Genomic DNA, 12,538 nt, shown 5'->3' on the forward strand with positions numbered 1-12,538 from the left:
TCTGTGCAGATATTCTGCACCACGAGTCCAGCACGGAATCGATCAAGGAGCTGTCGCCGGTGCGGGATCATCGCGCCAACACGCCCCGCCACGTCCAGGCTACGGGGAAAGGCCACTTCGGGCATCAGCTACGGACAAAGGACAATCATTGCCTCGATATGCAACCATCTTCAAGTACGCACAGGTAGTTCAGGTACCTAAATCTCAAGATCCAAAATCTAACCAAAAAGGGAGCCCTACTGCATCGCATCGCATTCGTCTACGGCCTTTCCGTTTTGCGTGTGGCCGCATCCGATTAAGCACATTAGAAGCGACACACTGCAGTAACGTCTCCCGAACTCAAAATTGACCTCACCTAATGCCATACCACAAAATCCAATACAAAAAAAAAACAATACAAAACCACAAAACAAAAACCGGATTTGGAACACTGTCAACCTTTATCGAATGGTACACACTTGCTGGCCCTGCCAGCCAGCAGATACTAGTAATCGCGTTTTGGCTTCGTTTTGTAGATACCACAATAAGACCTACGTGACAGCGGCCGAGTTTAGCGAAACGGAAAGTGATCGCGAGCGGGCACTAGATCTCGAGGTACAGCGCGCGATGGAAAAGGCTATACGGCAGGACGAGTGCAAATCGTCGACGAGATAGAACGAATTCACGGCACGTGCATTTCCAGTCAGCTGATCTCAATCTTGACTCTTCGTGCTTTCTATCTCTCTTTCAACCTTTTCCACCTTTCTGTTGAATTGCAAACAGACCTCCCATTCCCATTTCCATTCCCATTCTCTTCCCGTCACATTTGATTACTTCTTTTCGAACCCCAGTCCGATCCTGCGTGGTGGTAATGAGCCCTCCAGAACCCTCCAGTATCGACACTGAACGCTTTACGATCGAGAGTTCAGTGCCCCGTGTCCCACAATCATCCATCGTCAAGCAGTGTAGTTTCCCCGTAGTGTAGAGTAAACTATTGTCGTTATTGTAGCACAATACCCACACCGTCATGAGATTTTTTATATCTTCATTCAAGTTGAATATACGGTTTTTGTTTTACATTGAATGTAAATCGGGCAAGAAAGAGTACTGTTATACGTATTTATGTTGGTGTTCTATCATCCGAAACTAATGCGAAAAAGGGGAGGCAAGTATACACTAAGCTAATTGCAAGCTTAGCCAACGGCAATCATTCAGCACTCAACAGGGATAAATGAAGTAAATAACGTAAAGTGATTATTTCACTCTTAATTAATCATCGAAGAGTACCGTGAGTAAGTTACTAGTCAGTGTTTTAACTCATTTGCAATTTAAATCAAATGGATACAGTAGTCTCGTGAGCGACCCTGAGGACGAGAGAACCCCCTATTAATGACAGAGACTCCGAGGACAAAAGCAGTCTACCAAACCCGTACTGTCCGTGAATTTGATATCCATTCCAAACTGACCCTGAAACTGCTCCCAATCGAAAACCTTTCCTGAAACTGATCACTACCAGTCTTGAAACAGATTCGGAAATCATATTGTTCCTGGAACTGATCCTGGGCTCCATACCAGTCCTGGAATATCTACCAAATCCACACCGGTTCTGCAACAATTCCTAAACCCATACCAATCCTGGATCTGGTACCAATCCTATACCAGTCTTGGAATTGATTTTGAACTCGTCCTGGAACTTATACCACACCCAGAACAGTCCTGAAATTGATCTTGAATCCATACCGATCATGGAACTGATCTAATTACCCCCAAGTTCGCAAAAATCAGGAATCAACTCCGATCTGACTCCGATAATTTCGAAACCGAAGGTAGGTCCGCCCTGCATTATCTGGAGTAGTTCGGAAACGTCTGGAGCCGTTCGGGATCGTCCAGAGTCGTCCGAAGTCGCACGGAGTCGCCTGGAGTCGGAGTCGTCTGAAAGTGTCCGGAGTTGTCCAGAGTCTCCCGTAGTCACTTTGAGTCATTCGGAGTCCGAGCCCGAGTCCGAGTAGTAGGGAGTGTGAGTTGTCCGGAGTTGGCCTTCGAAACAAAGGCATGTATACGAAAAGCACGCGCAATGTGATAGACAAAAATACACAACGAAATGAAATGCCTGCTCACAAGCACATTGCACTAGACGGCTCCGGTTGACTCCGACCGACTCCGATTCCGGTAGACTCCGCTCGACTCTGGACGACTCCGGACAACTGAGGACGACTCCACATGACTGCAACTCCAGGCGGAACTAGTGGTTCCCTTTTTGCCGGAGTCGGAACAGAACTAACAATAGGCGGTGTCGGATCGGAGTCGTGGAAGCGCTCCAGAGAGCACATCACTAAACTGATCCTGCTTCCATCGCACTCTTGGAACTGATCCTAATCCTTGATACTGATACAGGTCCTGGAGTTGATCCCGAGTCCATTCGGGTCCTGCTTCTAATCACGAACCCATAAGGTTTTGACGGAAGGAAACACTCACCATTCTTTTCGGAGTTGTTCTGATTTCTTCTGAAACCGCTTCTTTTTTACGGTCTAAAAATTTAACATAGATATGCTTCGCCGCTGGAACGGATCGCAAAGATGTCCCGGTTCAGAAACAGATACAGTACGTACTCTAAATCTGAAGCTGATGCCACTACCGTACTGGTCAAAGATATTTGCGGTAAACTTTTCACTTCCATACCTTTATCAATGGTCTCCACGGAGACCGCTTTCCTCTAGTTTAGATCTGGCAGCTTGTAACTGTCAGACGAGATCCTAAAAATCGGTTCCCAACGATGTTCCTTTTCTTTAATGTTGAAACGAGCGAACTACTTCCGCATTTATTGGTGAAAATATTTTTGATAATTTTTCGATTTTTCAGTCGTTGATTTCTATTGCTTACATCCCAAGTATTTGTTCGAAACAAAGCTCACGACCAGAGACTTATCCTTCACGTCTATCCCTTGGCAGTTTCGGAATTCTAATAATTGATTTGATCTGGTTGCTGGAGGTACTGTTAATAATGAATAATTGAATTAAAAAACTCACACGAGTATTTCCATCCACAAGCTTACATATATTGCAAACAAATCCGAATCACGTCAAAAATCATTCTTTACAAGATGTGCCTTTTCGCGCAGCTGCTGGTCCTGCAGTGCCACCATCCGTTCGCCCTTCGACTTCTTCCCGATGCCTAACTTGGGCAATCCACGGTTTAGCCCTTCCAGCAGCACACACGCCTTGCACGGCTGCTGGGACGAGACGAACCCGCACCGGCCACACACCCCGCGGACAGGCTTCTTCACCGTGCCCTTGATTTGCAGCTGCTCGCCGGCATGAATGATGTCCATGATGGCCGATGGGCGCACCTTTTCCAGATCCTTCAAAAACGCCCGCGCATGGCCCCGGTATGCGTTCGGAGCAAAGACACATTCGGTCGAGAAGTAGACCAGCTTCTTGAAGTGTGCGTACATCACGATCTCTTTCTCGTAGCTATACTTAAGCGGTTTCACCCGAGGGATCGTGTCCGCCTCTTTGGATCCCGTTTTGATATCGCAGCAGCGTCGCAATCGTGCCGTATCGCCGCGTAGGATGTTCATGATGACGGTTTCCGCAATGTCGTCCGCATTGTGGCCCGTAGCCACACAGTCGACCTCCATCAGGCGTGCGCCACGATCAAGCGCCTGCCGGCGGAACACGCCGCAGAAAGTGCAATTGTTGCTGCGGCCTATCTCCGCCACTATGCGATCCATCGTCCACCCGTACAGCTCCTGGTATGATAGTACGCGCAACGGCATGCCATAGTCGTCCCGGTTTTGGGCCACCGTTTTCAGGCTGTCGTCCCGGTACCCGGTGATTCCCTCGTCGATGGACAGCAGCACCAGATCTAGGCCGTAGTTGTAGCGCTTGTTCAACAGGTTCATCACGTGCGCCAGCACGGTGCTGTCCTTTCCGCCGCTGGCCGCTATCGCTACCTTTTCGCCCGGCCGGAACAGCTGCTCCTGCTGGATGGTGTTGTGTATTTCCGTCTCGAACGCAAGGAAGAAACATTCCTTGCAGAGCGTATCGCCCGTTTTTGGTCGCTGAAATATGAGCAATAAAGGTAAATATGGTGAGTTTTTTTGTATCTTTAATTGTACTTACCCGCATGAAAGCATTGCGACCACAGCTACTTCCACAGGGGACTGGCATTGTGCTAAGGAAAGTTGAAGAAAATACTGAATTACGAACAAGCGTGCTGCTTGTTGTTGTTTACATTACAGTCACCTACACATAAGAAGCACCGAGTGAGATTCCTACCCCCCTATGCAACGTGAAACTGTTTTTGTACTGCATTGAAATTTGAATTTGATTTCTTTAAAATAAGTTTTAGCTTTTCCAATGTAAAATAAATCCATGTTTAACTTGTTTAAATTACTTCTACTTGAGCTTTTTATCCATAAAATTGCCGTCTGATTATACACAAGGTGGATTAAAAAATATCAGGTGGTGGACTCTAGTGCATTTTGACAATTCGTCACTTGACGTAAGGTCCCCAGGATTCAAACTTTGTTTACATTTATTAAATTTGTTCATATAATTTATCTACCCCATTTTTTCGATTAAATATTCTTTAAAAATATATTTTGGACTTTACGAGTTCTTATTAAACATTAAAACATGGATTAAAGTGTGTTATTTTGTTTTATTCCGTGAATTTATTCTATAATTCATTGTGTTTTCGACATTTTTGGAGATGAAAATTAATAAAACCATTATTTTTTCAATTTTCACATTGATTCCTTATTATCTACGAGCCGCATGGACAATTTACGTGAGATTAGAACTCATACTCACATGATTTTAAATTTCGTGCATGAACAAATCATCAAACCTTTTGTTGATATATCTCATTTTTTCGATAAAACCAATAGACACACAAAAATGCACATAATAACAAAGAAATCTGTTCTATTTGCTAAGCTTTGTGTGCGGAAACCAATGGTTAACGGTTCTAAAATGACGTAAAGTCCCTCAACTATGGCGACCCCCCAAAGGCGCTAATCCACCACCTGATATTTTTAATCCACCTTGATTATACATTTGAAAAATGCTATTTGACGTTCAACCCAAGTTTGTCAACAAAGTGGGTTCATTATACAGGTGGGCTTATCCCGAACAATTTGACAGCCGTGCTGTAGAAAAATGAAAACGAAATGACAGGAGGGGATTCGATCATTTGTTGATGTATGCGTGTGAATTCCAATGGCTGTTTTGGTTGATGTGTCGTAGTGTAGGTGAAAAACTACGTATCACAATCGAATCCCCTCCTGTCATTCGTTTGTCCAATATGGCCTTCCCGCCAAACCTATAAGCCCACCTAGTCCCTATACCCACTTTGTTTGTCAACATCACCCCGCATGACGTTAAAGTGTCAAATATTGCTCACCGGGTGCAGTGTGGCCAGATTATTTTGGCGGTTTTCGGTAGGCGCATTAAAATTTTATCGGTAGTTTTCGGTAGGTTAAAACTCAAAACTTAACTGAGTTAAAAAAAAGTAAAAGCGAAAGAAGTGTTAAGTGGGATGGGGTGGGGGGGGGGCTAATGCGCAAAACGAAAGTTCCATCTCAAGAGAATATGCATCCTTTATCTAAGATATGGATTAGATTTGGTTCAGCGGCTACACAAATGAAGGTCTTTCTGAAGTGTCGATGTGAAAATTGTACTGGGAATTCTAAGCCAAAGAAGAACTAAGATGCACATTATTTTTCTCAGTGGTGGCAAGTTCTTTTTCTCGGGGCTCTACCCGACCGCTTAGGGCCGCAGCAGTGCTTCATTTGATACAACTTTATCGTACGTGCTGTCATTTGATTTTCGCTGGATTATTTAGATTAATATGATTGTTTGGCTGAGTTTTATAGTTCAATGATTAAAAAAATGAAATCCTAGATATATAGATATGTACTCATGCGCTACGCGCTATGATACAGGTGCTGAGTAAGAAAATGGTCGCAAGCGAGCCATCGATGTTACTCCACGCGCGGAGTCAGGTTCCAACGGGAACTCCACTGGAAGCAGGTTCCCACGACCAGGTGTGGTGTCGTATGTTCAGACGGACCGAGGCAACATGATCATCATAAACGTGGACGACAACGTGACCGGCAAACCTGGCAGCACCGAAAACACCAGCCTAGCTAAATACCACCGAATCCAGAAGTTAGCTTTAGTCTTAGTTTAGCAGTTCGCAAATAAAGATCCCCAGTAATATTTTTTTAAAACTTACTCCGGGCTATCGTAAACATAATTATATATATATATATATATATATATATATATATATATATATATATATATATATATATATATATATATATATATATATATATATATATATATATATATATATATATATATATATATATATATATATATATATATATATATATATATATATATATATATATATATATATATATATATATATATATATATACATCAGTATTTCTGGTCACTTTGCCAAAAAATTTGAAGTTATTTCAACTAAAACAGAAGACATGATCAATTTACCACGCAAAAAAGCAATTTCTCATACAAAATGTATGACCTACCCGGGTAGGTGGTCATAAAGATGAGGGTGTATTTTTGGTCATAGAAACAAAGGTTAAATGCAAAGTGAGTTGATATATAAGGTGGGCTTATCCAGTGCAATTTGATGTCTAAAACGAAAATAGGACGAAACCCTGGTCTGACAGTTAGATCCATAACAAACTGGATGCTTTGATGATTTTTCTATGGACTCACTACTAACTTTATCCAAAGTTTTCACAATTTTACTCAATATTTGAGATATTCCGATGGTCTGTTGAACAGGAGCAAAGGACATACCCTACCCGCAAATTTCCGTTCAATGCCTTCTAATCGCCTTGTAATCGCCGGCGAATTGAAGGCGATCAGCAGTGCATTTAGCAGTAATTAAATGCCTTTGAAATATGTCATTGAAAAATTTCGCTTTTAATTTGAAATTTGAAATTGCAACTGTCAAAAGAAAACCTTACAAGCGTCTTCAGCACTGCGCTGTTGTAGTGTTCCCAGATATGTGCGTGAGATTCGATAGCACGATTTACGTGTTATGTTCTCTTGCGTTAAGCTCTGAGCTATTTCACTTTATTAAAGATGGTCTGCATTATTCGGTTGTTAAAGACCAACTCGTTGAAAGGTATTAATATATCAAACTTATATCGATAACTTTAGTAAAAGGAGAAATGAGATACATATTTCTCCCATCCTGATTATGAAGGGTAAACATAGTCATTATTATGTTTTTTAAAAGGTGTTTTTAAAATTTCGCTTTACATAAATTTGGTTTGTTCTAATTATAGCAAGAAAATATTAATTTAAAAAGAAATGAACACAAAAAAAAGATCATAAAAATTAGGATTTGAACACACGCTTTCTCGGTTCGGAACCAAAAGCGTTGTCACTACTCTAGTTGGCAGTTACATTAGTGAGGGTGCAAAACCAGCATATAAACAAGCTAAGATGGTGGCAAGTTATCTGTTCTAGTTGAATAAAAAAGTTGAAAGATTTCGAAGAGATCCCGTTTCAGCCGTGAAAGTTTCGGTTGAAATCTTTATTCGCCTTCTAAGGCGACTAAGGCTTTAAATGCCTTCTGAATGCCTTCAAAGCCGTTTAATGCTGGTAGGGTATGCACTGGCACTCTGATAAATTCCTCATTTTCAGTATAAATTCATATTTGGTTCGCTTGGTACACTTCTCCTTGCTCGCTGACTGAACGGATTCAATAATCGTTTCCTATATATCAGATTTTGCTAGGGAAATGTGTTGTTGCAATCCAGTAATCTTCAGATCATCATTTTAATCGAAGAACTGGCCGTCACGTAAGTTTTTTTGGCTTCTTTCTTCGTGCTACGCCTGAGTAAAACCACATACAATTTTTGCGAGATTTTGTTTAAACTTCAAGGCATACTAGATTTTGTTATGGAGCAAACCGTCAAATTGTGTGTCGATGTATTGGTGAGAAAGAACACCATAAGCCCACCTGATATATACACTCACTTTGGTTAAATGGTTGCGTTCTCAACAGTGCTCCAACCGAAATCTGCCAATATAATCTGGCCACGAAATCGTTGCGAGTTTCGCTCGCTGGCGACGTCGGTTTGCAGTACATGCGACGCCGGTTTTGACGTTTTGCGACGGTTTTGCGACGGTGGCCGCCAAAAAGCTCGCCTGACCTGCGGACCAGTGTGGCCAGATTATATTGGCAGATTTCGGCAGGATCACTGTTGAGAACGCAAACATTTAAATTTAATCAATTATTTTAACGATAAATTTTTTCTTCATTTTCTTCAATTTCTGAGGAAAAACAATGAAACAGCGCGAGCGAGCGTTCTTTTCAGTGGCACTCACTGGCGCTCTGCCTCGTGCATTTTAAAGGCATGCAATAGAGCGCATTCTCTCCGTGAAGGCGCTCCATCCGCCATTTTTAATTTTCAGCCCAAAACAACGGACTTCGGATCCGATCTTGGGCCGGAACCCCACCGTGTGTTTGTATCTACCCCTCGACTGAAAATTTAATTCTCTTTTTCTGTCAGGTGAGCTTAAACCGCGGACAGCGAGATTCAAATTAAAATTTAAATGATTTTCCCAAGCGCCACAGATTAAGCTTAAACGACTGGAAAATTGAATATCGATAGTAAAAAAATGAAAGCTCCACAGCTTCATTGGTTTGATCAATAGATGGCGTATTACAACTCATCATTATATTGCTATCCTTTTCTCGCGATGTGGTTCGACAAGTTTCATCTTATCATGACCTATATAGCCTTCTAACTTTCTGAGCAAAAATCTATATGAATGGTCGTGTGGTCAGATACGTGGGTATCAACACCAACGACCATTACTCAAATCTCACTTGCTTCAGTGCTGGTGGTTTCCGTTCGAGTTTAGTATTTAAACAATCGTATCGCCGTTCTAGTTCTAGCGATGCATAACTTCAATGCGAAACCATACAACAGTACAGAAGAAATGAGAAAGCTCTCCTCCAAGCGATGAAGCTCAACTGGTTGGGGTATCCCACCAACAGAGAGCGCCACCATCTTTTTCGCTATTTTTAGAATGCATGAGTCGTTTGCCGTCTGCTAAACGAAGTCTTTCTATATTCCGTTTAGGTAGAGAACTTGAGTCGTTTAGAAGCCGTTTAGTGGTCGTTTAGTGGATTTGTGGCACTTGGGTTTCTTTGACGAAAAATTCTCGGAATCCACGCAACTGATATTTTCTACTTATTATGAACATAACATTTTAACGAAGAAAAATAAAAAGTGCCAGGCAAACAAACGTGCATCAGCGCGACAAGTAACAAATGAGGTTAGCAATCCTTGAAACAGCAACCCAAGCGCCACAGATTAAGCTGAAACGACTGAAAAATCAAATATCTGTGATTTTCGGTAGGATAAATGGAAAATCGGTAGTTTTAGGGCGGTCATCTGTGAATCGGTAGGCATATAAAAAATCGGTAGGAATACAGATAAATCGGTATTTCTGGTCACTCTGACCGGGTGTGCGAACTGAACTGTCAATTCGCCGCTCACCTCGTGTTGAACAAACAACGTGCACGTTTTCAATGTGTTTCAGGTTGCGATAAATCCACGCGCCGTGTTAGCCTTTCGTTTTCGTTTGCTTTTGTGAAGTGTTGTTAGGATGGGCCGTAAAATAAATCTCGAGAGACCGAAAAAGGGACCTGGCCGAAAGGCCCGGAAACAGCCAGAACCAGAGTTTCAGTTCAAAAAGGGCGAGGGTAAGTAGCTTGGCGACGGATGGTTAGCTGTGCGTAGCGCCCACCAGCCACCGATATTTACATCACATACCATTGATGGCAGCAGCACATAAGAAGTTCTCACACCCGATCGCTTGTTTTCAGATGAGGATTCCAACAAGAAGCTGTCCCGCCATCAAATCCAGCGGCTCAAGAAGCGCGAAATGCTAAAGCAAAAGCAGAAGGAAGAGAAGAAGACGAAAAAAGCGACAAAGAACGCGGCAAAAGTAGCCGCCGTCCCGAACACGTTCGATCCGGCGGAGATTTTCAACATTGAAAAAAGCCGACAGAAGTACCAGCAACTGGGCCAAAAGAGCAAAACACCACAGCCCGTCGCAACCAATGGCCATCAGAATGGCAGCGCGAAGAAGGGTCGCAACTTGTTCGATAGCGATAATGAAATGGATGAGGATGAGCAAAAGGCAGCCACCGGCAAGAAGGTACAGGTGAAGAAAAGCCAAATGAAGAAGTTTCTTCAACGGGCGGAATCGGAAGATGAGAGCGATTCGGAGGAAGAGGAGATGGACAGCGATGTAGAAGAGGAAGAGGATGAGGAGGCGGAGAGCGTCGAGGGCGAGGAAGATGATTATGAAGATGAGGATGTTGGCGAGGAGCTGGACGACGAAGAGGAGGACGATGAGATGGGCGCAGAAGAAGATTATGAGGACGATGATGAGGATGATGAGGATGATGAAGATGAAGAAGATGAAGATGACGATGATGAAGACGATGAGGATGGCGATATGCTGCCGATTGAGGCGGCCAACAAGAAGCTGAAGAAACGGATGGAGCGGGAGCAGAAGGAAGCTGACGCAGAAATGGCCGAAGCCGCGGTTAACCGCGAACGCTTTGCCTTCCCAACCGAGGAAGAGCTGGCTCAAACGACCAGCCTGCAGGACGTGAACATGCGTATCAAGGACGTGGTGGGCGTACTGTCGGACTTTGCGGCGAATCGCGATCCGAATCGCTCCCGCTGCGAGTACATCGACCTGCTGCGAAGGGATCTCTGTCTGTACTACTCGTATAACGACTTTTTCATGGGCCTGCTGATGGAAATCTTCTCGCCAAACGAGCTGCTGGAGTTTCTCGAAGCGTCGGAAATTCAACGCCCCGTGACGATCCGCACGAACAGTCTGAAGACTCGGCGTCGCGATTTAGCCCAGGCGCTGATCAATCGCGGCATCAATCTGGACCCGATCGGGAAGTGGTCGAAGGAGGGCTTGGTGGTGTACACGTCGCAAGTGCCACTGGGAGCCACGCCGGAGTATCTTGCCGGCCACTATATGCTGCAAGGTGGCTCCAGTATGCTGCCCGTAATGGCCCTGGCGCCGGAGGAAAACGAACGCATTCTCGATATGTGCGCTGCGCCGGGCGGCAAGAGCTCCCACATTGCCGCGCTGATGAAGAACACGGGCGTGCTGTTTGTGAACGATGCAAACAAGGAGCGGCTGCACGCGGTGTTGGGCAACTTCCATCGGCTCGGCATACAGAACGCAGTCATCACCTGTATGGACGGTGTCAAGTACCGCAACATCATGAAGGGCTTCGACCGCGTGCTGCTCGATGCGCCCTGCACCGGCTCGGGCGTCATCTCGAAGGACCCGAGCGTGAAGGCCACGAAGAACGAGATCGATGTGCAGCGGTGTTACAACTTGCAGCGGCGCCTGCTGCTGACCGCGATCGATTGCCTGTCGGCCAGCTCGCCGACCGGCGGCTACCTGGTGTATTCCACCTGCTCCATCCTGCCGCAGGAAAACGAATGGGTGATTGATTTCGCACTGAAACGGCGCAACGTGCGACTGGTGCCGACGGGGCTCGACTTCGGTGTCGAGGGCATGACCAACTTCGGGGCGCACCGGTTTCATCCGACGATGAAGCTAACGCGTCGCTTCTATCCCCACACCCACAATCTGGACGGGTTCTTCGTGGCCAAGCTGCAGAAATTCTCCGACGCCATACCGAAGTGCGTGGACGGTGAGCCGGAGGCGGAGGATGAGGTGGAGGAAGAGCCGGAGGAGGAAATGAAGCTGCCGAAGAAGATCGACAAGCGCGACTGGTACTACCAGGACATTATCGACGAGCGCAAGGCACAGCGGGAGGACAAAAACAAGAACCACGTCGTGACGGTGTTCCAGAAGCCAGCGAACGTTAAGAAGGGACCGAAAAAGCCCAAACAACCACAGCCGAGTGCTGGGGAAAGGGAGCAAAAGTCACAAAAGCCGGCAAGCGAGGAGCCGAAGCAGCCAGCAACGAACGGCACCAGCAGCAGCAGCAAGCAGCGTCAACCGGCACCGAAAAGCAACACCGAACAACGGGAAGCGGAAGAGGCGTTGCGTTTGAAGAAGAAGCTCAAACAGGTGCAGACTAAGAATGGCAAAGCTGGCCCAGGGGGTAAGAAGAATGGCGAGAAGAAGAAGATTGTGCAGGGCGTGAAAAAGGGTGCGTTTAAAAGTAAGGTGGGGAAAATGAGAACGGCTAAGTAGTAACGGTCGAGCGTATGTAATTAGATTTATTCACCCCTATTTGTTTATTGGCTTATTCCTTTGGTGGGAATACAATAAAATTAATTCTAATGAAACGGATGTACAACGATTTATAGTTGTGTGGTGTTGTTTAAGACACTTTTATAGTATGTAAAGATGATTTAAAGTAATTATTCAACTCGGCCAAATAGTAACCTTCTATTAAAGCATACAATGTAAAATATTCTACTTTCTCTAGCAAAAACTCCACGAGTAGTCCTTCAGTCACAACTTCTTTCACCATACTA

General features: G+C 44.6%; 3 protein-coding genes across 4 annotated transcripts in view; 2 read left to right on the forward strand and 1 right to left on the reverse strand.

Moving 5' to 3' along the window:
* The window catches only part of LOC120950520 (Down syndrome cell adhesion molecule-like protein Dscam2), a 50,008-nt gene extending 48,913 nt beyond the window's left edge, over window positions 1-1,095 (forward strand). For both annotated transcript variants that reach the window (XM_040368625.2, XM_040368626.2), the window contains exons 25-26: window positions 10-184; window positions 516-1,095. In XM_040368625.2, coding sequence (XP_040224559.2) covers window positions 10-184; window positions 516-654 — 314 coding nt within the window. In that variant the 3' untranslated portion in view covers window positions 655-1,095. The remainder of the gene's footprint in view (window positions 1-9; window positions 185-515) is intronic.
* Window positions 1,096-2,994: 1,899 nt separating this feature from the next.
* On the reverse strand, window positions 2,995-4,404 carry LOC120951864 (cytoplasmic tRNA 2-thiolation protein 1). The gene is made up of 3 exons (XM_040370843.2): window positions 4,228-4,404; window positions 4,101-4,152; window positions 2,995-4,039 (listed from the first exon to the last, which is right to left on the reverse strand). Exons 1-3 carry the CDS (start codon window positions 4,290-4,292, stop codon window positions 3,059-3,061), a joined length of 1,098 nt encoding a protein of 365 aa, XP_040226777.2. The 5' UTR covers window positions 4,293-4,404; the 3' UTR covers window positions 2,995-3,058.
* Window positions 4,405-9,523: 5,119 nt separating this feature from the next.
* On the forward strand, window positions 9,524-12,350 carry LOC120947769 (uncharacterized). Its single transcript, XM_040363436.2, has 2 exons — window positions 9,524-9,750; window positions 9,874-12,350. Exons 1-2 carry the CDS (start codon window positions 9,654-9,656, stop codon window positions 12,249-12,251), a joined length of 2,475 nt encoding a protein of 824 aa, XP_040219370.2. The 5' UTR covers window positions 9,524-9,653; the 3' UTR covers window positions 12,252-12,350.
* Window positions 12,351-12,538: the final 188 nt, after the last annotated feature.

This window comes from Anopheles coluzzii, chromosome 2, assembly GCF_943734685.1.
Source record: "Anopheles coluzzii chromosome 2, AcolN3, whole genome shotgun sequence".
Taxonomy (NCBI): domain Eukaryota; kingdom Metazoa; phylum Arthropoda; class Insecta; order Diptera; family Culicidae; genus Anopheles; species Anopheles coluzzii.